This window comes from Microcebus murinus, chromosome 19, assembly GCF_040939455.1.
Source record: "Microcebus murinus isolate Inina chromosome 19, M.murinus_Inina_mat1.0, whole genome shotgun sequence".
Classification (NCBI taxonomy): Eukaryota; Metazoa; Chordata; class Mammalia; order Primates; family Cheirogaleidae; genus Microcebus; species Microcebus murinus.
Window position 1 is genome coordinate 26150422 of NC_134122.1, and position 26348 is coordinate 26176769.

At 40.3% G+C, this 26348-nt stretch overlaps 3 protein-coding genes across 7 annotated transcripts in view; 1 reads left to right on the plus strand and 2 right to left on the minus strand.

Moving 5' to 3' along the window:
- The window catches only part of EIF2AK1 (eukaryotic translation initiation factor 2 alpha kinase 1), a 34191-nt gene extending 19049 nt beyond the window's left edge, over positions 1-15142 (plus strand). For all 3 annotated transcript variants that reach the window (XM_012758852.3, XM_012758853.3, XM_075995287.1), the window contains 5 exons: positions 2644-2744; positions 9147-9261; positions 9487-9569; positions 10988-11221; positions 14768-15142. In XM_012758852.3, the coding sequence (XP_012614306.1) occupies positions 2644-2744; positions 9147-9261; positions 9487-9569; positions 10988-11221; positions 14768-14899 (665 nt within the window). In that variant the 3' untranslated portion in view covers positions 14900-15142. The remainder of the gene's footprint in view (positions 1-2643; positions 2745-9146; positions 9262-9486; positions 9570-10987; positions 11222-14767) is intronic.
- Positions 3289-7771, minus strand: ANKRD61 (ankyrin repeat domain 61). 2 transcript variants are annotated; one of them, XM_012758856.3, is made up of 3 exons: positions 7556-7771; positions 6521-6618; positions 3289-4395 (listed from the first exon to the last, which is right to left on the minus strand). In XM_012758856.3, the coding sequence occupies exons 1-3, from the start codon at positions 7769-7771 to the stop codon at positions 3450-3452; spliced, it is 1260 nt and encodes a 419-aa protein (XP_012614310.1). In that variant the 3' UTR covers positions 3289-3449. The 2 variants fall into 2 exon arrangements, with proteins under 2 accessions (XP_012614310.1, XP_012614311.1); XM_012758857.3 differs by having other exon boundaries at positions 3450-4395; positions 6521-6615.
- Positions 15143-15823: 681 nt separating the features above from the next.
- On the minus strand, positions 15824-26302 carry AIMP2 (aminoacyl tRNA synthetase complex interacting multifunctional protein 2). Of its 2 annotated transcripts, none has more exons than XM_012758870.3 (4): positions 26175-26302; positions 21899-22105; positions 19865-20096; positions 15824-16351 (listed from the first exon to the last, which is right to left on the minus strand). In XM_012758870.3, exons 1-4 carry the CDS (start codon positions 26187-26189, stop codon positions 15963-15965), a joined length of 843 nt encoding a protein of 280 aa, XP_012614324.1. In that variant the 5' UTR covers positions 26190-26302; the 3' UTR covers positions 15824-15962. The 2 variants fall into 2 exon arrangements, with proteins under 2 accessions (XP_012614324.1, XP_012614321.1); XM_012758867.3 differs by having other exon boundaries at positions 26055-26302.
- Positions 26303-26348: the final 46 nt, after the last annotated feature.

Genomic DNA, 26348 nt, shown 5'->3' on the forward strand with positions numbered 1-26348 from the left:
CAGCTACTCAGGAGGCTGAGGCAGCAGGATTGCTTGATCCTAGGAGTTTGAGGTTGCTATGAGCTAGGTTGATGCCACGGCACTCACTCTAGCCTGAGCAACAAAGGGAGACTCTGTCTCAAAAAAAAAAACAAAAAAAACTGTCAGGGTCATCAAAAACAAGAAAAGTCTGAGATACTATCATAAACCATAGTACCTACACAGATGACAACTCAGTGTAACATGGTATATCCTGAATGGGGTCCTGGGACAGAGAAGGAACTGGTAAAAACTAAGGAAATCTGAATAAGCTCTGGGCTTCAGGTAGTAATATAATGTATCAGTATTGGTACATTGATTGTAACAAATGTCCCATACTAATGTAAGGTGTTAATAACAGTGAAAGTGAGATATGGGTTCTGTGGGAAAACTGCAGTATCTTCTTAGTTTCTTTATTAGTCTAAGACTACTCTAAAAAATAAAATTAGTTTTTAAAAAAGTTGTTATGTGGGACCATACCAGTTACTTTTATACAGTTGGTCTGGAATAGGTCTTGGCCTTTGGTATGTTTTTGAAAATTCTCTTGTTGATTCTTATGTGTAGCTGAAGTTTAAAATGACTGTATTTTATCCTGAAAGGTCAGATACAAGTGAAGAAAGAAAAAAAAAATGACTGTATGAGATTATCAAAAAAGCAGATGAGAGTGACCTAATTTTAAGTAAAGACTCAACTAAGTATCAGTCATTAATCATTTGCCATTCACTGCTTTATTTGGTCTAAAACATAGATCAGTTAACCTACTCAGAATCTTAGACTAGCTGCCAGTGGGAAGGCAGAAACATAACGTCTTCCTCCAGCAACTCCTGGACACACCCCAGTGCTGCTTCTGTGTTTGCCATGTCATTAGAAGGACATGCCAGAACTTTGTCCAGTTCAGTCTTGGCAAGTATCTTGTTGGGTATTTTCAGTTCCCTGTAAACCTGTATCCTTTGCTTGCTGTATGAGCATTGAAGTTTATGTGCAAATGTCTTTTTGAAAAGGAAAATGGTTTATTAAAGCCCTGTATGCAATTGTTGATCTTTAAACTTCCATTTGAAAAAGAAGTAATGAGTACAGAATTAGAACTATATATCATCCAGTACAGTAAACATCAAAACAACAAAGGTGAAATATGTTTGATGCTGCTAGCATGGTGTATATTTTTCTTTTAAAAACATTTTAAAATAAAAAGTTTTAACTTTGTAGTAGTCTAGCACTGTGTTTATAGCTTTATATCCATTTTATTTGTACATTTCATCATTTCCAAGAATCCCATGAGCAACAGATCTGGATTTGAATCCTGGCTCTTGTACTCAACCAGCTGCAAGGTTTTGGGTTCTTTGTTTGTTTCCTCATTTGTAAAATGGGATTACCCCTATTTTATAGGGTTGTTGTGAGAGTTAAAGTGCTAAGTGTAAAGGATTGTCAGGCATAGAGAAAGCACTGAGTCAGTGTAGATTGTTACCACAGGGTCAGATCTGTGTATGGTTACTGAATCCTCCAACTGTTGCCTGCTGTTTGGATATGTAAGGTGGGTTACAATGAGAACCTTGTGTTTTAAAGACAGACCAAAGGAAGGCAGTTTTCTGAATAGTTGTGGAAGTCAAAAGCCTTCCTTGCATTTCTACCCAGATAGGAGGTGGGTCACTTCACTGTGAGGGGAGTCATAACGGGGTATTACGAGTCAAACCATTGGTTTTACACAGTTTTCTGTCTTCTAAGATACTTGCCCAAGTATATGTTAGATACTATAAAAGAGCATGCTTTTTCTTAGTGTGGAATTGATATGAGTTATGAAACCAACTAAGCTCATTTAAGGAAATTGGAGCATGTAATATTCTTGTTCTTGAAGGTAAATAATAGGTTTGTGATTTTTTTTTTTTAATTGATATAGGGTCTTGCTTTGTTGCCCAGGCTGGTCTTGAACTGCTAGGCTCAAACGGTCCTCCCATTTTAGACTGAGCTGTTAAGCTTTTATTATGATATTATTAACTTACTTGGTGGGAAAACTCCAGGATTTTTTATCAATTTTTGTTTTCTTTTGTCCTATAAAATCTTTCTACCCTCTAAATTTGCTTATGTTATCATATTAATAGACAAATTAATTCATTTACCTTTTTTTTGCCATATACTTTATATGTCAGTCATTTTTTGGAAAATGAGGCATTCTGGATAATGGAAGCTTACCCCTCGAGCTAACATAATTTGTCTTTTTTCTTCATTATTTGTAACAGTATCTTTAATCCATAGTGGGCTAGGACACCACATTTATTAGCATTAAACCCCAGGATGTCAAGGGTTGAAGAGACTTAAACTTCATCTAATCTAGTCACCTGATGCCTGAGAATTATTTAAAAGTAATGGAGGGGCACTGAGTGAAATTAGAAGTATTCTCTTTTTGGTGGCAGAATCTGTTGTCGGGTGCTAGTTTGGGTGGTTTCTTTGCTAACTGAGGAGTCCTTTCTGCTTATTTCTAGGTTTTAGACCATTTTGGAGTGTTGACTGTTGAAAATCTGAATGTTGCTAAGATTCAGATGTTAATGTATTCAGAACCACATTAACATTTAGATGTTAATATAATAATTAAAAATAAAAAATAATAGAAAACTATTTTTTCACTTCAAGGTCCTTATGTTATGGCCAGTGTTGCAACGAAAATTTTTCAAGAATTGGTGGAAGGTGTGTTTTACATACATAACATGGGAATTGTACACAGAGATCTGAAGGTAAGTGGGGCTGACGGAATCATTGAAAGCAGTGTTAGCTTCTTATCAGGGGTGACTTGATGTTGGTTCATTGAATTAAATGAGATTATATGCCCTAGTCCATTTACTTATGAGGTTATGATTACTGTTATATAAATCATCATTCCATAGGTCCAGACATGAAAACCTTAGATTGAATTTTAAAGCAATAATTTTGGGGCATTTGAAAATTCTCTGTAGAGTGTGAGTACTGTTTTTCAGGTGGTATGCCCTGAGTACTAATATAACGCACTTAATGCTGACAGAAATGCTCATATATTACTATAGCCCTAGAGGTAAATTCTGTTTCCGTAATTATCCATCTTGAAAGTGAACATGGGAATTTTTTTTGCTATTTAAAAAAATCTATAATGACTGTTGTAATTTTTACCCATAGAAGACTATCAAGAAAAGAGGAAATATGTTTATTTCCTTGGCTGAAGAGTTTTCAATTAATTTGCTTACTTTTCAGGCAAAAATTAAAGCAAAGAAAAGGCATTTAAAAGAAAATTTAGGAATAAAAAACTTAATATGCAAATCACTTTATTTTTTGAAAAAAGTTTAAGAACCAGAGTTTGTACATTTGGGATGTAAAAAGTGATGGGTTAAGTATTTTCTGGCACATGTCTAGCCAGAAAATGCAATTTGAGTTACTGAAATTCTCTGGCACTGTGAAACTTCAAGAGCTTATTTCAAGAGGTAAGCTACATCATAATAACAGTATACAGAATTCCATATCTTCACTGGGAGAAGTTGCTTCAAAAATTGTTTGTATCTCTCACCATAAATATTTCTGATGTATCTTTTACAGATATCCTCTAGGGATAAAGGGTTTTGAGATAGCTTTATTAGGGTTTCCCTTAAGAGATGGAATTCTGGTAGCATGATTCCTGCAGGTAGAATCCCTTGCTTATTGGTCAGCCTCAAAGGATAAGTGTGATAAAGTAGCCTGGCAAGAAGTGTCCTATCTCTTACATTGGAACTGCGCTGAAGGTACATATAAATCGGAGATTCCCCATTTCTTGTTAAAATATTAACATTTGCTTCAAATTCGAGCAAGAGATTGATTATTGTCCCCCTGCCTCCAAAACAAGCCTCGTGGATAGCTGTTTGACCCTCGTGGTCCTGGGCATTGACTTTGGCTCCGTGCATTAGCAGCAAACGGATGCAGCTCATCCCCACTCCCAGGAGCCGGCCCGCTTTGCTTGATGCAGTGCACACCGCCAGCTTCAGGGCCGTGTTTCCCGTGGAAGAGATAGCACAGTTCACGTTTGCTCCACAGGCAATGAGCGTTTCCATCATCTCCCTGTTCAGGATATCTGCAGCCATGTGAAGGGGTGTCATGCTAGATTCATTAACAGCATTGACATGGGCGCCATTTTGGGCCAAAATGGAGAGAACCGGATAGGTCCCGTATGTTATGGCCAGGTGGAGTGGTGAATGATTGTTGCTGTTGTCTACACGAGCATTAACTTGAGCTCCATGTTCACACAAGATGCGGAGACACATCACAGCATTATTCTGAATGTCTGTCAAGATCCTTTGGATTCTGTTGCCCGGTTTTGTCCATGTGTTAGAAGTGATTGGCCAGTGCAGAAGCATCAAGTGGAGTGTGGTGAGGCCTCTTGTGTCCCTAGAATAGATATTGGTCACACATTACATTAAATACACAGTGGAAATGGCTCTACGTGAAGAATTAATGTTTAAGAAGGCAATGTTTATTTACAGTAATATACTTTAATTACTTTAAAGCAGTGTTTCAAAATCTGCATTGTTGGGTAATTTCTCAGGGTTTTTTGGGTATGTGGTGGGATGCATCACTTCATGGTGGGGCCCAGCTTCTTTGAGGCCTCATCAACTTTGATTTCCTGCTAGGACTGTGACCCCTGTGAGGCTAGATCTTAGTTATTTCCTTGCACAGTGCTGGGCTGAGTTAGTAGGCATTTAGTGAAATTGTGTGGACTTGAGTATGATCTGTTATTACCATAGAAGTGAATCATGAAGGGCCAGAACTCCCATTTACTCAGTTCAGGTGTATAGGTCGTGGAGTAGATGGTAAGGGTTGAATCTGAAGACTGAGGGTTGGTCATTCTCAAGTTAGTGAAGCCATTTCACTGTCATTCCCTACTCCATCCCAGGTGGATGAGCATATTATAACTTAGCCTTCATCTCTCAGAATTGTTTCCAAAATTCCTTTGTTCTGGCAGAGAAAAGGGAAGGTTTTTTGTGAAGCCCTAAGCTGGGGATTTGGTGAAACAGCAAGTGGTCCCTACCTTTGTAGGAGTGATGGTCTAGTATGGAAGACAGACATGAAACATAGTCAGACAACTAAATATTAGAAGTAGGCAAAGTTCCAGAGAGGTAGAGAAGCCTCACATACTGTATGTAGTATGAAAGGTAGGAAAGGGTGCCTGAGGAAGATGGGGTGAGTCTGTGATGGTCTAGATTCTACATGTAGAAGGACTTTGAGAGGACTTGCAGAGCTGGGGTGGGGTGCTTAGGGAGAGATTGAGAGCAAGACAGATCAGGTAGATTCTTGTGGAGCATGGCAAGGTTTTGGGGCAATAAGTTCTTTTTTTTTTTTTTTTTTTTTTTGAGATAGGGTCTTGCTCTGTTGCTCAGGCTGGAATGCAATGGCATCATCATAGCTAACTGCAACCTCAAACTCCTGGGTGATCAAGCGATCCTCTCACCTCAGCCTTCCAAGTAGCTGGGCCTATAGGCATGTGCCACCATGGCAGGCTAGTTTTCTTTTTTTGTTGTTGGTAGAGACAGGGTCTTGCTATGTTGCCTAGGCTGGTCTTTTTTTTTTTTTTTTTGAGACAGAGTCTCACATTGTTGTCCAGGCTAGAGTGAGTGCTGTGGCGTCAGCCTAGCTCACAGCAACCTCAAACTCCTGGGCTCAAGCGATCCTCCTGCCTCAGCCTCCCAAGTAGCTGGGACTACAGGCATGTGCCACCATGCCTGGCTTATTTTTTCTATATATATTAGTTGGCCAATTAATTTCTTTCTATTTATAGTAGAGATGGGGTCTCGCTCTTGCTTAGGCTGGTTTCGAACTCCTGACCTCGAGTGATCTGCTGGCCTCGGCCTCCCAGAGTGCTAGGATTACAGGTGTGAGCCACTGCACCTGGCCTTGTTTTTTTTGTTTTTTGTCTAGGCTGGTCTTGAACTCCTGGCCTTAAGCTATCTTCCTACTTCGGCCTTCCAAAGTTCTGGGATTACAGGTGTGAGCCACTGTGCCCAACCCATCATTTTTATACTGTATAATTCTTTTATTCATTCAAATAGTATTTATTAGGTACCTACTAAGTGTTAGGCCTTTGGTTTAGGTGGTAGAGATAGAGTGGTGAGCAAGATAAACTTCTTTTTCACTAAGCTTACCTTCTAGTGGAGGATAATAAGAAAATCCATTGTCTATTTATATTTTCTAATTTTTCATACCTAACTTAGGTCATTAAACTTCTTGAGGGCCATGACTGGGACTTAGTGCATTTTCCACAATACCACTGTTGAGTACTTAATACTCGCTGTGCACTAATTCGGCTGACTCGCTTGTGTTGTTGCATTATTTCCAACATTTCAGAGTATCTCATCTAATTGCTAAAGAAATCGGTTCATTCAAAAGAGGATAATTTGTAGTCCATAATGCATGAAGAATGCACAAGTCCAGGCATAACTGTAAAATATTATGAACCGAAAAAATCTAAATCAGGTATATCTTCATTTATAAATGATTGCCTGCTGCGTTAACTTACCTGACTTCTGGGTCAGCACCGTGTTCTAACAAACAAAGCAAACTTTGTGCCTTGCGGTATTCAGCAGCCAGATGAATGGGGATGATAGATTGTGTCTGCTTAGGGGGAAAGCAAAATACGTTACAGTTAGCCCTGTGTAGTTAAAAATAGTATTTGTGTTGGCTTGCCATTTCAAAGGAAATACACATTTATTTAGGATCTTATGGGTTCAATATTTTTCTTGCATGTGCATTGAAATTTTCCTTTCTGTTGCCTGTTTGAAATGACCGAAACTCAGTGAATTTCATATTAATAAAGTCTGTGTTTTATAGAAAGGCAAGTTTACTGAGGAAACAGAAAAGACACTCAAAGGTTTGAAAGGTTTTGGAAGTTGATCCTTGTGAAGAGCACTAGTATAATATTAATGATAATTGCTATGAAGTCACTTATTTCTTAAATTAACCCATGGGTTTAATTGACAAATAGGTGTTGTATTTTTAAGGCTTTGCCAAAGTCACATTATCAGCAGTAAAACCTGCATCCTCAAAGTTTTTAAAGATAATGCAGCATATGTCCTGTCTATGATTATGTTTATGCCAGTTCTTCTTAAAATATATATAAGTAGTGGCTTTTATACTATGACTGCAAGATAAGAGGAGAGGGTGGGATGAAGCGGGTGATTTACTTTTTGAAAAAATATTTAATTATAAAGGCAGTAATCATTGTATAAACATTTAGAAAATGAAGAAATAGCTATTAAAAAGGAAAAAAGAATTCCATCATACAGACGTAATCACCATGGGTATATTTGAGAGGATGACATTAATTTTCTTCCAGCAGACAGGTTCTAGTCTTTTCTCACTTCAGTTTATGTATGTTAAGTGGAAGGCAGGGGTTGCAGACTTTGGGGAGCACTGTTCTGAGTGTGGAGTAAGCTGGAGATGTACCGTCCATTGTAAGGACAGTGAGGAGTTTAGTGAGTTCGTGAGTAGTAGATCATGCTCCTTCCTAAGCATCCTGTCTTTTCTAAAAAGGCCTGACCAGAAAAGAGTGTACCTGGTTCAGCAATAATCTGTAACTGGTGGAGTTGGCCAGAATAGTCATGGGCTGGTTGACGGGGTGACTTCTGAGGAGTGCCTTGATTGTAGGGCAGTCTTCTCTCATTATGGCCTCATAGAGTTTCGTGTGAAGTGCTACGGATGGGCCATCTTCCAGGGACTTGGCACTATCTACGACCTGATCTTTACTTTCTCTCTTGATTATATTTCCCATGAGAAAAACTTAACAGCAACGACTTAAGAGTTCAGAGGAAAATGTTATGGAGTTGGTCAGTTTCAGCCTCTTTGTGATGATTCTTTCAGTGCAGTTCTGGAACTGTTCTAGAATTGTTGAGAATTTTATCTGTGAACGCAATTGATTTTTATATTGGAGCCAGAATTTTTCAGACCTGTTCCTTGATCATAGAGTGTCAAATGTCAGCACAGTTTTTAGGATCTTCCACTCACTCACAAAAACATATCCAAACTATCATCTTATACCTTTATTTCTATTTTCTCTTCCAGTTCAACCTTTGTTCAAACACTGACAAAGCTAAAATGGGAGAATTTATACATTAAAGTAAAAAACTGAAATTATTACATAAAGTAAGACAATAACTTTTAAGCTAAGTACTTTTAAGTTTTTGGTAGAATATTCCCTCCCCCTATTACAGGTGCAGTTTTTCACTGGCATAGGGATGCGTCTATTGGGGATGTTTTGGGTCTGCAGCAGCTACTTCAGTAGAGCCATTTAGGGTGACCTACTCATTCCCAACCCTGAATGAATATGAATCATCTGGAAGTTTTTAAAAAATATTAAATAAAGTTCTTTCATAAAAAATACCAACATCTTTGGACTTTGGAGAAGACAGTTGTTTTTTTTTTTATTTTTTTATTTTTATTTATTTATTTATTTTTTTGAGACAGAGTCTCACTTTGTTGCCTAGGCTAGAGTGAGTGCCGTGGCGTCAGCCTAGCTCACAGCAACCTCAAACTCCTGGCTCAAGCAATCCTTCTGCCTCAGCCTCCCAAGTAGCTGGGACTACAGGCATGCGCCACCATGCCTGGCTAATTTTTTCTATATGTATTAGTTGGCCAATTAATTTCTTTCTATTTATAGTAGAGACGGGGTCTCGCTCTTGCTCAGGCTGGTTTCGAACTCCTGACCTCGAGCAATCCGCCCGCCTCGGCCTCCCAGAGAGCTAGGATTACAGGCGTGAGCCACCGCGCCCGGCCGACAGTTGTTTTTAAAAGCTTCTTGGGTGATGATGGGCAGCCAGAGTCGAGAAGCCCTTGTATATTAAATATGCTCTACATTAATGATTCTCAAATTTGAAATCACTGTGGGTCTTTTTAAATAAAACTGATGCTTCCATCCACCTCCAGGAGTTCTGATCTAGTTGGTCTGGGGAAAGGCTTGGACATTGAGATTTTTTTTTTTAAAACTCTCCCCAGTGATTCTAATGTACAGCCGAATTTGAGAACTGTTGCTCAAATTTTTAACTTTTGAGGAAGCTGCTTGCTCCTGAGTTGGAAACTCTTAACATTCACAAGTTTTTACTATTTGTTTTAAGAAAGGCAATGAATTGATTTGTTCTGTTTGTTTATAGCCTAGAAATATTTTTCTTCATGGCCCTGATCAGCAAGTAAAAATAGGAGACTTTGGTCTGGCCTGCACAGACATCATACACAAGAACACAGACTGGACCAATGGAAATGGGAAGAGTAAGTTTTTTGGGGTTTTTTGAGGGTTTTTTTGCATTAAAAAAAGATAAGGTTGAATATGTCAGTATTTAAAGAGAACCATAAAGATTTAATAGCAAAGGTGAGATAAAGACAAAGAGCAATCATTGTTCCCTTAGGAGCTAAAAGGCCCTGCTCTAGTAAATGTTTTTTCATGCTGATGGTGTTAACACAGCAATGTTTAACATGTGGATTTTGAAATTACAGGAATACCAACACATACTTCCAGAGTGGGTACTTGTCTGTATGCTTCACCTGAACAGCTGGAAGGATCTGAGTATGATGCCAAGGTAGTATTTGTTACTTTTTCCCCTTTTATTTTGCAATTATAAATAACAAACAGTACAATTAAATGGAGAAGTTCTATTGCAGAGGTGTGTTTGGAGATAATTGAGTACTATAGGTTATCTATTACATCAAACTGCCCTAAGAATAAGCCTCACTTTTCAATTGGATCTGCCTGCATTTTTATTTTTATTTATTTTTTATTTTTTTTTAAGACAGAGTCTCTCTCTGTTGCCCGGGCTAGAGTGCCATGGCATCAGCCTGGCTCACAGCAATCTCAGACTCCTGGGCTCAGGCGATCCTCCTGCCTCAGCCTCCTGAGTAGCTGGGACTACAGGCATGTGCTATCATGCCCGGCTAATTTTTTCTATATATTTTTAGTTGGCCAGTTAATTTCTTTCTATTTTTAGTAGAGGTGTGGTCTCGCTGTTGTTCAGGCTGGTCTCAAACTCCTGAGTTCAAGTGATCCTCCCGCCTCGGCCTCCCAGAGTGCTAGGGTTACAGGCGTGAGCCACCGCGCCTGGCCCTTGGATCTGACTGCATTTTTAAGGCCACTTTACTTTTTCTACATCCATGGATGTCACACATCATTTTTGAAATGAGCTTTCCCTTTAAAATGTCTCCATTCACCTCATGGAGCTGGAATTTGGGAAACCTCTTTTTAGCTTTTCATTCCTCTGTTTTCAAGCTTAGGTAAATAAGTCTGCCACTTGACTCCCTTGAAATAGAAGGAAGATATTGTGAAGTTTTAAACCCTATTGTTCCTTGAAGAAATGCTAAAGTAAATCCTTTCCTAACAACAACAGCCTAGTGAATTTGGTTCCTTTGAATGAATCATTTAGCATTTTAGCAATTGGGAAAGAGCTGCCAGAAAAAACCATGGCTGCCCCTAAAATCCTATCTAGTAAAGACCTTCCTTAAAAAACTACGTTTAGGAAAAGTAGCATAGATTTTTTGCTGAGTTTGTTAAATGTTACTAAGAATGCTTAATTATGAATGGAGGCAGAGGTGAGACCGGAGTAGGATTGGGACATTCTGTAGCTTTCCTGTAGCTGGCACTGGCAGGAGTGAGCTCACAAAACGCTGTCTGGGTCAGGCCTGATGGTCAAGGTGAAGATAGTTGTGTGGTCTTGACTGCTGTGGGTGGTGGAGATTATCCCTGCCCTTCACCTGACCATCGACCCTACAGATGCCACTGTTCATGGTAAGAGACAGGGTTGTGAGTCTTGATCATCTTCTACTCAGAGCAGACACCTGCCTCTATGAGGGACGAACCATCCTGCAGTGTTCCCTGCATTGTAGGTGACTGTACATTCTCATTTTTAGAAATCCTCTCCTGTTTGAGATGATGGTACATTGCAATGGAAATGTTATTCTGACTTTATATTTTACTAGTGAATTCCCCTTACTATTCTTTTTCCAGTCAGATATGTACAGCTTGGGTGTAATCCTGCTGGAGCTCTTTCAGCCATTTGGAACAGAGATGGAACGAGCAGAAGTTTTAACAGGTTTGAGAACTGGTCAGATACCTGAATCCCTCAGTAAAAGGTGGCCAGTACAAGCCAAGTATATCCAGCACTTAACTAGAAGGAACTCATCCCAGAGACCATCTGCTGTTCAGCTGCTGCAAAGCGAACTTTTCCAAAATTCTGGAAATGTATGTACATTTTTGTTTTTTGGCCCTATGGGGTTTTTATTTCCTCTCTTGGGGAAGAAAGGGGAGGGGAGCTTTCCCAGGCACATCAACCTAAGGAAGGGATGAGTGTGCCCCAGAGGATAGGGCTGGAAGAGCCAGATGATCCTTCAGAAGGGCCTTATCCTTGTCTACCTGTAGGGTGTGTGCTCATGGGAGTCACTTCCCTTGGAGTAGCAGCTCCTGCATCAGCAGAGACACAAGGAGGCATCTGCTAATGTTTACAAAGAGGAAAGGAGGGGCAGATAGGCAATGCTCCATCCTGTGACTGGTCGTTTAAAATGTCTGTCTCAAACTGTGACTCTTCACTACCCGCCCACTTATCTTCTGGGCCATGGTACAAGTGGCTCTGGCTGGCTACTGTGTGTCTGTGTGTGTGTGGTCATCCCTGGCAGGGCTGGTGACCCCAGTAGTTGACAGGTCCCTAAGGGGTGTCTTTGTCACAGGCGAGGTCTGACATTCCATTAGGAATTCTGGTCATTGTTGATCCTGGTTCCTCTGAGGGTAGTGCTGAAGAGTGTGCTGCTGTGGGTGTGCTCTGGTCCCTGGGTGGTAGCTGCATGCTGTTGCTGAGGACCACCAGGTGAGCAGCAACAATGCCTGGCTTGGATCTGGCTGCAGCTGATGTCCGCAGATATGGTCTCTATAAATTTTAATGCTGGAGAAAATAGAAAGCTTAAAATAAAATTTGTTTAAATTATGAATCCTGTTTCATAGAGAAGAGTTGAGCTTAGTTTAAGATTTGTGGAAACTAGATATTTAAACCCATCTTGAGAGTTCCCCAACAGTGCATCAAGTACTAAGTTTAATACCAGCAGCACACCTGTATTCATAGTCCATGTAAGCAAATTGAGTCACTGCCAGCTTTCTACCCTAAAAATTAGGAGCTTCAATTTCTAGCCTCATCTTGCTAAGTCAGTGAGAAGTTTTATTTTTCCTTTCCAAGTATGGTATATAATCTTTTATAAAGTTTACAAAAGTACCTACTTGTAAAGAGACACATACCAAAGGGTCAAGGACAGCAGAAATTCTAAGGGGGAGTTGGAACAACAATGTCAGAGACAGCCTTAGCCAGTGAAAGAGCTTTCCTCATTCAACTTCGTGATTGTGGTTTTCAGTCCTGTGAGATGTGGCATTGCCCCTGGGGCGACCATTGCCTTCATCCTTCCTGTCATGTTGTTATAGTGTCAGGTATAGTGTCTAGTCTGCATATACTGGAAATAGTAGATGATTCATCCATTCTATTCCTCTAGAAACTTTTTAAGATTTAATAAAGGCTTAATTCAAAGATATATAAACAGATCCTCTAGTGCTTTGTGACTTAAAGTATAGTCCTCAGACCAGCCACATCATTACCTGGTAGCTGCACCCCCGACATACTGAGTCAGAATCTGAGTTTTAAGCAGATCCCCAAGTGATTTACACACACAGTGTTTGAGCAGCATTGCCTGAATGCAGTGGTTCGCAGAGTGTAGTCTCCAGATCAGCAGCATAAAATCACCTGGGAACTTGTTAGAATTCTCAGGCCTTCTCTGGTCCCCCAGCCTACTAAAAAGAGAAATTTGGGGAGGAAAGGGGACAACAGTCTGTACTCTAACAAACCTTTGAAGTGATTCTGACATATACTAGTTGGGAACCAGTCACTTGTAGTGACTGTTTAGAAGAATCAGCTGACTTACTTTCTATTTAAGGCTTGTCAGGTAAAATAGGTGAATTTGATTAGCTTAAATGGTAAACAGGTAGGTGGAGTACTTTTCTCTTTTTGAAAGTGTTTGAAAATAACAGATGTGGTTCTTAAAACCAAGCATAAACATTTATCTTCACATATGGAGGGGATTTTCTAACACTCAGTTAAGATAGCTATTAGAGACCATAGTTATTTATGACAAAGATTTCTTCTATTTTGTAAAATTTTATCATAAAAAAGGTAACCAACATGCACCTATACAGATAAGGACTTGTATATACAGGCAGTCTTTGCTTTGCATGGTAGTGTGGTACTGTTAAAAATGACCTAGCAAAGATAGCCAGGCATTGGTGGTGCACACCTGTAGTCCCAGCTACTTGGGAGGTTGAGGCAGGAGGGTCACTTGAGCCAAGGAGTTGAGGCTGCAGTGAGCTATGATCACACCTCTGCACTCCAGCCTGAATGACAGAACTAGATCTCATCCCTAGAAAAATAAATAAATTAAAATTAAAAAATGACCTAGCAAAGCTTAAGCCATGCAAAGGGATCTTAGTGGGAAAAGTTATGATTGTTCTTTGACCTTTAAAATTTGGCAAAACATTAAACTCTTACTGTCAGTTATAAATATATGTAGAGATGAAAAATCATAAAACTAATGTTGATTTAGTGTTTTGTATCTTAAAATGTTAGAAACATTAAAAACTCAAGTGTCTCAGGAGCAGTTTGAACAGTGACTGCCTTCATCTCATATAACATATGACAGAGTATGCACCTTTTCTTTCCTTGGCAAATTGTCATACTCCTTCTTCAGTTTGGATCTGCTTCCAACATTTTATCCTTTGTATACTTTGTGTTGTGAAACATCTCTGAGAGGTTTTTTTTTTTTTTGAGACAGAGTCTTAATCTGTTGCCTGGACTAGAGTGCCGTGGTGTCAGCCTAGCTCACAGCAACCTCAAACTCCTGGGCTCAAGCAATCCTTCTGCCTCAGCCTCCCAAGTAGCTGGGACTACAGGCATGCACCACCATGCCCAGCTACTTTTTTTTTCTATGTATTTTTAGTTGGCCAATTAATTTCTTTCTATTCTTAGTAGAGATGGGGTCTCGCTCTTGCTCAGGCTGGTCTCGAACTCCTGACCTTGAGCGATCCTCCTGCCTCGGCCTCCCAGAGTGCTAGGATTATACACATGAGCCACCATGCCTGGCCTCTGAGAGTTCTTTTAATGTTAAGTTTTTTTTGCTGGTGTCACTTTCTCCAGGACATCTTCATCCCTTTCCTCATTTGTGTTGAGAAGCTGCTTTCACTCAGTGCTGGTAGCTGCAACATGAGAATGTTGACTCTTGTAGTGGCAACGTTCCTACTTCTGCCTGCTATTCTAGAATACCTTTTACGTTTGATCCTAATTTCAATTCCAGTATATAACTTTTCATTACTTTGCTGCACTTTCATCTTTGTTGGCTAGTTCCCTCTTTATCCATTTAAAACAAATCTCACGTGGGTTCCCCACTGGAAGACAAAGAGGCAACACAACTACACACTTTGTTGTGAACTCACATGTATGATGACCAATCTCTGACAGACCTTGAAAGTGATTGTCACTGATCATGGTGTGCATGTTATTTAACCTAGTGTTTGGGGAACTGAAGAGTTATAGTTAACATACTGTGGTCACTGACACTTGAACCATGCCATTGGGTGACTAGTGTTATTTAACTAAACTGTGATAACAAACTCACGCATACTGGAACCATGCGAAGCATGGGCTTCTGTATATTTAAAAGGGAAGTAGCCATTTTAATGGAGCTTAAAATTTTCTCTTTACAGGTTAATCTTACCCTACAGATGAAGATAATAGAGCAAGAAAAAGAAATTGAAGAACTAAAGAGGCAGCTAAACCTCCTTTCTCAGGACAAAGGGGTGAAGGACAGCATGAAAGACGGTGGTGTACCTGTCTAGCCTTAATTAGGCTATGTCGGTAATATGAAAGTGGACTTAAACTCTTAAAATTGTTAACTGGAGTGTAAATTTTCAATCTTTATTAGGGCACAAATGGTATAATTCTTAATTATATTTAGTAAGGCTGTACAAGACTTACTAAAGATGTAAAAGTGCCCCAAAATGCTTTTTCCTTAAGTAGCTTTTGCATGACTCAATATCTCAAATTTAAGACTGGTCTGAATTAAACCTGTTCCCTCCCTTTTCCATAGCACAAGCTCCTATTCCTGAATTTCCTAGTTAAGTATTATTTTCCACCCAGTACCTGAAACTTAAAAGACATCATCCTCAACTGTTCTTTCTTCTTTAAACTCTGCCTGTTGACCCCTTAAGATTCTACTACAGAAATAGATGTGTGCTCCCTACCCTCACTGCCTCAGCCCAGGCCTGCACACTGACTGGACTGTTCCAATGTGGACAGCTGCCAGTCTTCCCACCCTTTCACACTGTTGCTGAGGTTAATTACCAGAAAGACATCTGATCAGTTCATTTCTTGGCTCAAACCCTTTTGTTGGCTCTCTGCTGCCTCCAAGATAAAAGCTCAACTCCTCAGCAGTGTGCACCTCCAGCTTTTTATCTGTTCTGCCCACCTTCAACTTAGTATTATTCCAAAGCCCCATGCCTAGCACAGCTTTGTACTTTTTGCCCCTAGTGATCTCAAAGCAGTTCACACATGCTCTTTTCTGCCTTTGCCCTGTTCCCACGGTCCTCTGCTTTATTACAGCAATCAACTCCCCAATCAATCTGTATACATCCCTCAAAGGCGGATGTACAATCTGATATATTCATTTTTTAATCTCAGAAAGTGCCTGCAACATAGTGGGTAGTTGTCATGGTATGTTGCATACGATTTTGCAGAATTTTAAATAAAATGAAAACCAAAAATTACATGATGCTTTTATTGATATTTGACAACTGGCCTAAATAAAAAGACTTGGATTCTAATACAAGTCTCTTTACTGACAACAGGCATGAAACAGCACCATTCTTAAAATCTAAACCCTTTAAAATCCATTACTGAAATTCACTTAAGGAGCTTGAGGGCATTGTTAAAAGGGGCCAGGTTTTCACAAGACCGCATCCACCTCTGCACGTTGGCCGGCACGGTCGCACTGCCGCCTCCAGTCTGCTGGAGCACAGACCATAGCACGATGTCTGCCACCGTGAGTTCATTCCCAGCGAGCCAAGGGCTCTTCCCGAGAGCAGAGTTCATGGAACGGAATACAGCAGCTTTTTCTTTACTGCTTCCCTCTTTTAACTGAAAAATAGCAATGTCTACCCAGCTATCTATGAGGGTAGCATTTACAGCATTATGCTTCTGGCCAAACAGAGAGAACAAGAAACGTGCGATGTTCCCTTCTCCTTCGATGGGGCACATCGTCTGGATACTGAATTTCATCTGAGTCTTCGGCACTGAAAAGAAAAAAAAAAAAACCACCATGTAGCATCAACAACAGCCCTGATGGAAGTACTTGTACAATGTGGAAAGGGGAAGCCACTAAAAATCATGAACTAATGATAAGGGAAAGTATATTTTCAAGAAGAATGTCACATCACATTTTTAGTCTGTCTCCAAAAGGGTGTGAGTGCAAACTATATGTTAAAAAAGTAAGCAAGTAGCCATTTCTGGTATTTGATCATGACAGTTTTCAAGCTAGAAGGGATTGCAGACCATCTCCAATCCCCGTTGCCTAAGCATCTGGAGACTGAGGCCTGGAAACACAGGCGTTCCAGAGAAGCTGGGAGCTCTCTGCCCTCATAATCACTTTTGTGGAGCTGAGGATGTTAAGGTATCCCTGGATGAATGACATTAACTCACTTCCCTCTGTATCAGCTTAACCAGTACAGTACCCTGTCTTTTTATGGGCATATGAAAGATAACTTCAGTGTCTCTGTAATGACAGTAAGTTTTAGAATGTGAAGATAAGATGGCTACAACAGCTTTTACTCCCCTGCTCAGACAGGACTCACTTCCTCCAAGGTTCACAATACCCTACCCCACCTCTGAACTGTTGTCTTCCCAGGGGAATGAGGGCATCTTTGCATCAAGAGTCATTTCTGCTCCTCTTCTAAAACTACCCCACAAGCTTTCTAGACTTAGATGATTTGACCTGACAGCAAATAGCTGTATGGTCTGCGTGCTGTATAATATCCTATCTCGCTGCTGCTTAACACTATGATGCAAATTTCATTATACAGTATAGCTTGACCCTTGAAAATCGCTGTGGTTAGCAGCTACAATCCCTTTCCTCTGTGCAGTCAAAACTCCACATATATAAGCTGGGCACAGTGGCTCATGCCTGTAATCCCAGCACTTTACTGACAACAGCCATGAAACAGCACCTGGAGGCTGAGGTGGGAGGGTTGCTTGAGGCCAGGAGTTTGAGACCAGCCTGGGCAACATAGCAAGACTTTGTCTCAAAAAAAAAAAGCAAAACTCCACATATAACTTTGACTCCCCCTAAAACTTAACAAGTAACAACCAGAAACCTTACTGATAATAGTCAACACATTATTTTATATGTCATATGTATTATATACTGTATTGTTAAAATAAAGGAAGCTAGGGAGGTTGGGCATGGTAATACATGCTTATAGTCCCAGCTACTTAGGAGGCTGAGGCAGGAGGATCACTTGAATCCAGGAATTCGAGGCTGTACTGCACTATGATCGTGCCTGTAAATAGTCATTGCATTCCAGCCTGGGCAATGGAGTGAGACCCTGTCTCAAAAAAAAAAAAAAAAAAAAATCAAAAGGAATAGAAAATATATTTACTATTCATTAAGTGAAAGTAGATCATCATAAAGGTCTTTATGCTCATCTTCATGTTGACTGGCTGGAGGAGAAAGAGGAGAGGTTGCTGTTTTCAGGGGTGGCAGAGGCAGAAGAGGCAGGTACACTCAGTGTAACTTTATGGAAATACATCATAATTTGTCTGACTTTTGCTTTTTCATTTCTCTAAAAATGTTTCTGTACAGTTCCAATCCTTTTTCTACTGTGTGCTTCAGTTCCAGTGCCTGTATCATAGAAATCTTCATGTCATAAAAAAATCAAAAGCAGTCTAGAATAATCGAACCCTTCTGCTAGACTGTCTAATGCCAGTTTGTTTTCTGGTACTGCTTCTACGTTCTCTTCAACATCTGCCACTGGTTCCAAAGCACTCATCTCCATCAAGTCTTCTGTTAATTCCTCTGATGTGGTGTTTATTAGCTCTTGAACTTCTCCAATATCATTTTTACTCCCTTTTAAGAGAGAGGGGTCTTGCTATGTTGCCCAGGCAGGTCTTGAACTCCTGGGTTCAAGTGATCCTCCCACCTCAGCCTCCTGAGTAGTTGGGACTACAGACATGAGCATAAGCACCTGGCTCCCAAGATCCATATTTTGAAACCCTTCACTCCCACCACACCTTCTCTGCCATATCTATAATCTCTTCCATGATTTCATTGATTGGCCCTGTTTATCCTTTCTCTTCAGGACTTGGGAGTTTAGCAGCTTTACAGATAAGGGCAGGCCTGACCATAAACCTGACTGCATTTGCACAAAACAGCAGAGCCCTTCCTGCCTCAAATCCTGGTGCTCATTTTGCTTCCTAATGCCTAAAAATGCCTTTTGTGGCATTTTTTCCTAGAATAGGACCTTTGTCTGCATTAAAAACCTGTTCAGGCAGCACTTTTTCTTTTCAGTTGATTTTCTTCTTGGCATCTGAGAACTTGTCTATTGCTTTTTGGTTGGAGGAAGCTGTTTCTCCTGTTAACCCTGATATTTTTTAAGGCAAAACTCTCTAAAATTATCAAATCATCCTTTGCTGGCATAAATTGTCCAGCGTTAGATCATTCACCTTCCTTTTGCTTTACATTGTCATAATAATGACTACTTCACTTTTTCTTGAATCATCTTAGAGTCTATAGGTATGCCTTTGTTACAGTAATTCTACATCCACATAAAAACTGCATTTTTTAAAACGTATTTTTTTTTATTTTAGCGTATTATGGGGGTACAAGTGTTAAGGTTACGTATATGCCCATGCCTCCCCTCCCCCCTTGAAAACTGCATTTTTAATACAAGATAAAACAGTATTTCACAAAAAGTACAAAGTTTGTGTGCCTATTGGCATAGCTACAACTTCAAGAATTTCCTTTCCTTTTTTTTTTTTTTTTTTTTAACAACAGTCCTTAAGCTGGATTCATTTATCTTGATATGGTAGGCAAGCACAGGGGCAGACCTTAATCTAAGGTACATATCATGGAATTCAACTTTTTCTTGTAATGTCATGATTTTGCTTCTTGTGAGCACTTCCAGCATCAAAAGTGGCAATTGGTATGTGTCCCATGGTGTTATTCGAGGTTTATATTATTGCACTAAACATGATGAAAAATACTCAAACACCTCAAGAGATCACTTTTTACTGAGATATGCAATTTATCAGAGATGAACTGCTCATACAGAGATGATCAGCGTCACATGACGTCTTAAGCAGATAGTCACAACACTTGAACTCACCACAATAGCAACAGGAGGTGCTCTTACAGTATGTACTACAGTTAATTTTATGCAGTTAGGATTTAACACTATTTTTACATTTGCTTACATTTCTTTTGACTACAAATGGTGCCATGTATGGTAACTGTGTAAGTTTTGATAAATTTTAACTTTTTATAATAGATTTGTGTATATTTTATAGAAGCAAATGATAAAAAAAGACTAGTATTTACATATATTTTATGTATTCATAACTTTTTATTAATTTTTCGATATTTCTAGCCCATGCAGTTTGTCTGCAAGTTTTTTCTAATTGTTGCAAATCTCCCCCAATTTTTCCAATATATTTATTTTTAAAAATCTGAATTTAAGAGGACCCATGCAGTTCATACCCACATTGTTCAAGGGTCAACTGTATATAAGTTCAACTCAGTTCCCTCCACTTACCATTCTTCCAAATTAGAGTAAAACCCAGCTGATATTCATGACGGGGCTGTTTTCTAGTCTGTTCTCCAAAGCATTTCAGAAGGTTTTCAGGCACGCTCTTGACTGATGAATGCGTGTGCACAGTGGACAGGACCCTGTAGTGGTCACAGAGCAGCCTGTGCAGCACGAGCAGGGAAAGCGGAGGGGAGGCTGGGTTTGCATTGATCACAATGTCTTTCAGTGCCCCATAATCCTGGAGAAAAATCCAAACAATGTAGCAAATAAAGGCAATCTGAGTGTGCATAACTGTACCAGGGGCTGCTAGTCTACTGAATCACCTACTCCTATGAAGAAGGTACTATGACATCTCCACTTTACAGCTGAGAAAAGTAACTTATCCAAGGTCACTCCAGTCAGTAAGATATGGAGCTGGGATATGAGCTGACTCCTCCCCCTTAGCTCCTACACTGCTGGATTCCTACAAATAAAAAGTTGACATTACTGTCAAATTAATAAAACAACATATCAGGAATGACACTTCTATTTGTCCCTTTTATCTCTGAGATAAAACTATGTTAAAAAAATCACACATGCTGTGGACACATAGGTGCTACAGTAATAGGGTATTGGGCAGGTGGGAGGGGGGAGGGGGGCGGGTATATACATACATAGTGGGTGAGATGTGCACCATCTGGGGGATGGTCATGATGGAGACTCAGACTTTTGGGGGGAGGGGGGAAATGGGCATTTATTGAAACCTTGAGATCTGTACCCCCATAATATGCCAAAATAAAAAAAAATAATTAAAAAAAAAAAAAATCACACATGCAATTATTCCAGCTACCAATTCTTTTTAACACCTGACCACCTGACAGTATATAGTTTCTACATCAATAGGTACAGTGGGGAAATTCTAAAACACAAAGTGTTAACTAAAGTGCCAAAATTGATAAGCTTTTTAGACGAAGACTTTATTTCTATACTGTCACTCTTAATAATAAATGCAACTTATGTGCTACTAGTTATTGGCCTTGAAAAAAAAATAATAAATAAATGCAACTTATGTAAACAATCGCAGCCAAATTCCTAGCCTTTCCAAGCCTGCCACTCCGAATGTCCTACACATCAAGCTATGCTGAGTACTTTGCAGTTTCCTGAACATATTGTATTACATGACTGGGCCTTCTGAAGCATCACATTTCATCTTCAGCACTATGTGCTCTGAGAAGCCTTCCCAGCACCCTGAGAAATCCTGTCATTGTTGTGTGCTCACCAACCCATCCAGTTTATTCTGGTTCCTTGGAGGCCTGCTTGGGTCTCACCGGAGTCCTCAGTGCATGCAAACAAGTACTGAATGAATGCAAGAGCAGGGGAAGGAATACGCAAATGCAGAGGTATAGATTACCAAAAACTGACCCCTGAGTGAGATACTGAAACATTGTTTCCACTTTTTAGGTCTCTGGAACCATTTTATCACCCATTCTTGAGGGGAGTGTTAGTAGGGATTCTTGCCACAAACCCTTCTGAACTCTCAAGTCTATAAACTTCAATCCATGACAGCTGGCTGATGCAACTTACAGCAAACTGAATTTAAGCAAAATGCATTTGAAATATGAGACTGTGGCTGACTGTAGCAATATATTAGGATTATAAAAAGGATTAGTGGGACTTCGGGTGCTTGGGCAGCCAAGGTTCTGAAAGTTGGGCTATTCTCAAAAAGATGAAGGTTGCTTCTGCTAAAGAATCTGAGCAGCACTGATTACCCAAGCTCAGCTCTGCTGCTCCAGGCTCAGGGGCCGCTGGAACCATGCCCAGAATGGCAGAGGCTGTAACTCTTCTTGACTCCTTTCTCTGCCTACAGATAGACCCCCCCTGTTCTCCACTTAGCTTAAGAAGTCAAGAGGAGGCTTTAGAGCTTGCTTTGGCTTCACTCACACCTTGTGAATCTGTTGTGTGCAAAGGCACAATCATTTAGAAGAGAAAAAAGAACATGCTCTTTGCTCCACCTCTGAAAAACAGAAAGCTGACATTTCTCAGCTTTTAAAATAAACTTACCTTTCCAAGCACTGAATTCAAGTCCAGTGCATTGGGTGTTAAAGCAGTGGGCTCATCTGCTTGGATTATGTTTGTTACATCCAAGTCTGCATCTGGTGTTTGAATCATCTTGGAGAGACCATCAACTGCAGCTTTCAACTCATATAAACGCTTTAAAATATCATCTTGGCGGGACTCAAGAGCTTGCAGAGATGGGTCAGACTCTTCCTAAACAAACCAACATCCAAGTGTTCATTTCCTCTCACATCAAAGCAGTCTGTTTAAATCTGATCACTTGTCTTACTTTGTTCTATGCACTCACCAAACCTCCCACGCTTTAAAAGACATTAAAGTAGCAGAATCACCTTATTTTCCCCATTGTTCAATAGGTCCCTGCAAATCCATCCATAAATGCTTTAAAACAAACAAACAAACAAACAAAAACCGTTGTGACTGAAAGCCACTTTGAAACTGTATGATTCCTATTTCAGGTAATTTAGTCTAGGAAAAGGGAAGGGTAGAAAATGAACACAAATTGTCCCTTATTCTTAATAACAAACTAATTCAAAGTACTTTGCTTGAACGAGTAGTGAAGATGAGGGGATAAGGATATAATTCAGTAATTTATACAAATAGAAGGGGAAAAGGGAGCACAGATAGGTTTAAAAAAAGTTTTATTTGACTTGGAAGCATGTCCATGGGGTCAAATGATCAATTCTTCAAGTCATTTTCAAGGCAATACTGACACTCATATCTCATAATCATCTAGAACTTTTTCACTGCTAAAATGTATAATTTCATGAATAGAGAAAACTTACATTATTTATTCACTGAATCTGTGCATCCTTCTTGCTTAGTGTAGTGTCTCGTACACAGTAAAGAATCAATATTTGCTGATGAATAAATCTCAAACTCCATAGACTTACTTTAAAAGTGAGACAAAGGCAATACTTTAAAAGGCAATAATAAGCCTAAAATGGCAACTCAAAGTATATATGTATGTGTGTGTATCAATAACAAGAAACTTCCCAATAAAGTCACATTGTACAACCAGATTCATGAGCTCACAGGAGAGCACAATGAATACACTAAGGATGTGGAAAATGCTCATGACAATAGGCAGTGACCTCAACGAGTTTATTGTAAGTGTACACTCATGATACTCATGGGAGTGCAGAGGGGTACTTACTCACATTTGTGTGTGGAACATTGAACTTATGTCTAGAACATCTGTTCCTCAACTATTCACTCATACCTCCCTCTCTCACATATCCAATTTATCATCAGGTAGTGTTTGTTAGTTTTACCTCCCAAATATATTTGGAGTCCACTGCTTCTAAGCATGCTTCCAACTGTCACTGCCCAAGGCCAAGCCACCATTTTTCACATGGCCTATTTTCTAACTGGTCACCCTGTATCCATTCTGGTCCATCCCTCCAATCCATCTCATAAGATGACAGCTACAGAGAGTTTAAAAAACAAACTCAAATCTATGATCACCCCTGCCCCTCCCCCAGCCTTTGCTAACCTCTTAAGCTGTTAGGATAATAAGTTAACCCTTAACATGGCTTAATCTCTTATATGATTTGGCCCCTGGCTGCCTCACCTCACATAATTGCCTCCCCTTGCTCTGCGCTCTAGCCACACTATCTTGTGAATTTCTAAAAATACCACACTCCCGCCTACCACAGGACTTTTGCATGTGCTATTTTATTCCCTCTGCAATATTCTTCCCTCTTCTCATGTCTGGTTAACTCCTATTTACACTAAAGTGTAATCATCACTTTCTCAACTCTTCTAGTCTGCTGCTCTTGCTTAAGATCAAACAGTAAAGAACTGTATGTTCACTGACTTCTGGGTGGAACAAGGAAGAATAGAGTTCACTATGCCAATGAAATAATTAGGTGCCAACTGGAAAGAAGTCAATGCAAGATGTGTGACAGATAGGGCTACTACCTGTGTAATATTCAATGACATCCCTCCTGAGGAATATTTCCCATCTTTTAACCAACCTGTATTTGTGCATTGTTTGTGCACAATCTTGCTCATTTCTACAAATGGCAGTACGGTGCCTGCCCCACTAGGCCCAAAAAGGCACCTACCAGATTCAAAACTCAGTCAACACTGAAGAATGTCTGAAGTACTGCATATGCAACATGGCCTGTGATTTATGAGCCCTGAGTGTGGCCCCTTGTCATCTGGGTAACACCAAAATGCTCAAGATCTGCTCTACTTCATTAGCCTGTTGTTTTCCTTGCTGAGACTAGATTGGGACTTGGTATATTGTGTTTATCCATTTGTTTTAATTTACATGTATTTAGAAATAGCTTATTATTTGTGTTGCTGTCATATACCCTGGATATGTCTGATTTCTAATTATTTGTCTATCCACATTGTTATTCTTTGCTAGAGAAATTGCTAGAGGAGTGGGATTGTGTGTTGTTTTTTTTTTTGAGACAGAGTCTCACTTTGTTGCCCAGGGTAGAGTGAGTGCCGTGGCGTCAGCCTAGCTCACAGCAACCTCAAACTCCGGGCTCAAGCAATCCTCATGCCTCAGCCTGCCAAGTAGCTGGGACTACAGGCATGCACCACAATGCCCGGCTAATTTTTTCCTCTATATATTAATTGGCCAATTAATTTCTTTCTATTTATAGTAGAGACGGGGTCTCGCTCTTGCTCAGGCTGTTCGTTTTGAACTCCTGACCTCGAGCAATCCGCCCACCTCGGCCTCCCAGAGTGCTAGGATTACAGGCGTGAGCCACTGCGCCCGGCCTGGATTGTGTGTTTTCTAAGTTAAAAGTTCACATACAAAAGCTCAAAGGAAGTGAGGCAACAGACTTATAACAAACAAAACAAAACCAAAACTAGATCTTAAATGAGAAGTGACATTCTCCATTCTGGATTTCTTTTTGGTTCCATGGTACTGAGCAGTTGACAGAGGCACTGGGCCAAGTCTCCACAGCAGTCCGTAGTTGAAGGGACCATTTAACAATGACTGCTATTTTTGTCTTACTTCTGCAGTGAGATAATAACAACTGTCATTTGGTTTCACACTAACCTTCCTCCCTTTTTTCCAAAGTAGGCAGAAAGTCTAATAGCTTAATAGGCAAAGTCAAGGATAACAGGCAGTGGGAAAACAGATCTCAAAAGTTATCTAATCACTCATCTTCTGTCAGAATGGACAGACCTTTCTACTGGTGGAAACCTAAGATGTATATTTGCAGTCAATAAAACAGTGAAAGACTTGAGCAGGTAAGCTACAAATGACCAATCAAGATGGCCAGTAAATACGAAAAGAAAGGTCTTCAACTTACTGAAACTACATTAGGATACCACTTTACACACACCAGCTTTGGGAAGGGTGCAAACATCAGGAATTATACACACTGCTGGTGAGATGAGAAACCAGTATAACCACTTTGGAAAATAATTTATCTAGTAAAGTGGAAGACAGACCTGCTCACTGAGCCAGCAATCTCATTCCTTAGTATATACCCTATGTCTGCTCTAGTATAATACTCATTACAGAATAATTCATAACAGCAGAAAAGGGCAAACTACCCGGTGTCTATGAGCATAGGATGGATAAGTAAAGGTGGTAGAGTCATGCAATGGAACAGTATATTACAGAGAAGATGAACATTGTTACTCTCAACAAAATGACTCTTAAAATCATGTCTTCAAAAAAGAAGCCAGACACAACAGAACACATACCGCATGCTTCCACTTTTATCAAGACTATGTTGTTCTAGGGCTGCATATTTAGTTGAGAAAATAATTTAAAAAGCAGGACATAATTACCATAACAGTCAGGACCTTTGGGGGAAAGTTATAAGCGAGAAGAGTGGGGCGGTGACAACGTGTGTCAACCTGGGTGGTGGTGATCCTGGGGTTCGCTCTATGATTCCTCAAAGCGAGCATTTATGTGCTGTTCGCTTTTCGAGGATAAAATTTGCTAATAAAAAAGTTTAAGTGGCCACATGGGGAAAAAAGAAAAGAGAAAAGATATTTTAATTGAGAAAAGTTAGTATGACTCGTTGGCCGGCCAGCACAGAGGCCCGGGTGGGACTGGCGGCCGCCCCCGAACCAGGTGATAAATGCTCGCCCGGGCCCAGTGGGACCGGGCCACCAGCCGGCCATCGCGCCTGCGCACTGGACGGGGGCCGCGCGCTCCTACCTGCACATGGCCCGAGTCGGGCGTGCCGCCGCCGGTTCTGCCGTGCACGTTGGGGAGCCGGTACATGCAGGTGGGAAGCTCTACACGGAGGGGCGCGCTGCCCCCGTGATAGGGCTTTACCTGGTACATCGGCATTGCGGAACCAAAGGAAAAGAAGGTGTTGCCTGATGGACACGAAAGCTCAGAAACCGTCCAAGGCCGCGACAGATTACGGCCACCTCCTTACTGACCCTGCTGCGGGCGTTTGGGAAAACGCAGTCCGTGTACTCTAATTGGCCTGGGCTCTCTGTACGT

Coding starts and splice junctions, on each gene's coding strand:
- ANKRD61 (XM_012758856.3), bottom strand. CDS start 7,771: ATGGGAAATATAATCAAGAGAGAAAGTAAAGATCAGGTCGTAGATAGT. Junction 6,619..7,555: donor ACAGATTATTGCTGAACCAG/GTACACTCTTTT, acceptor TTTCCCCCTAAG/CAGACACAATCTATCATCCC. Junction 4,396..6,520: donor GGTGCTGACCCAGAAGTCAG/GTAAGTTAACGC, acceptor TATCTATTCTAG/GGACACAAGAGGCCTCACCA.
- AIMP2 (XM_012758867.3), bottom strand. CDS start 26,189: ATGCCGATGTACCAGGTAAAGCCCTATCACGGGGGCAGCGCGCCCCTC. Junction 22,106..26,054: donor CCGACTCGGGCCATGTGCAG/GTAGGAGCGCGC, acceptor TGGTTTGTTTAG/GAAGAGTCTGACCCATCTCT. Junction 20,097..21,898: donor TGAATTCAGTGCTTGGAAAG/GTAAGTTTATTT, acceptor ATTTTTCTCCAG/GATTATGGGGCACTGAAAGA.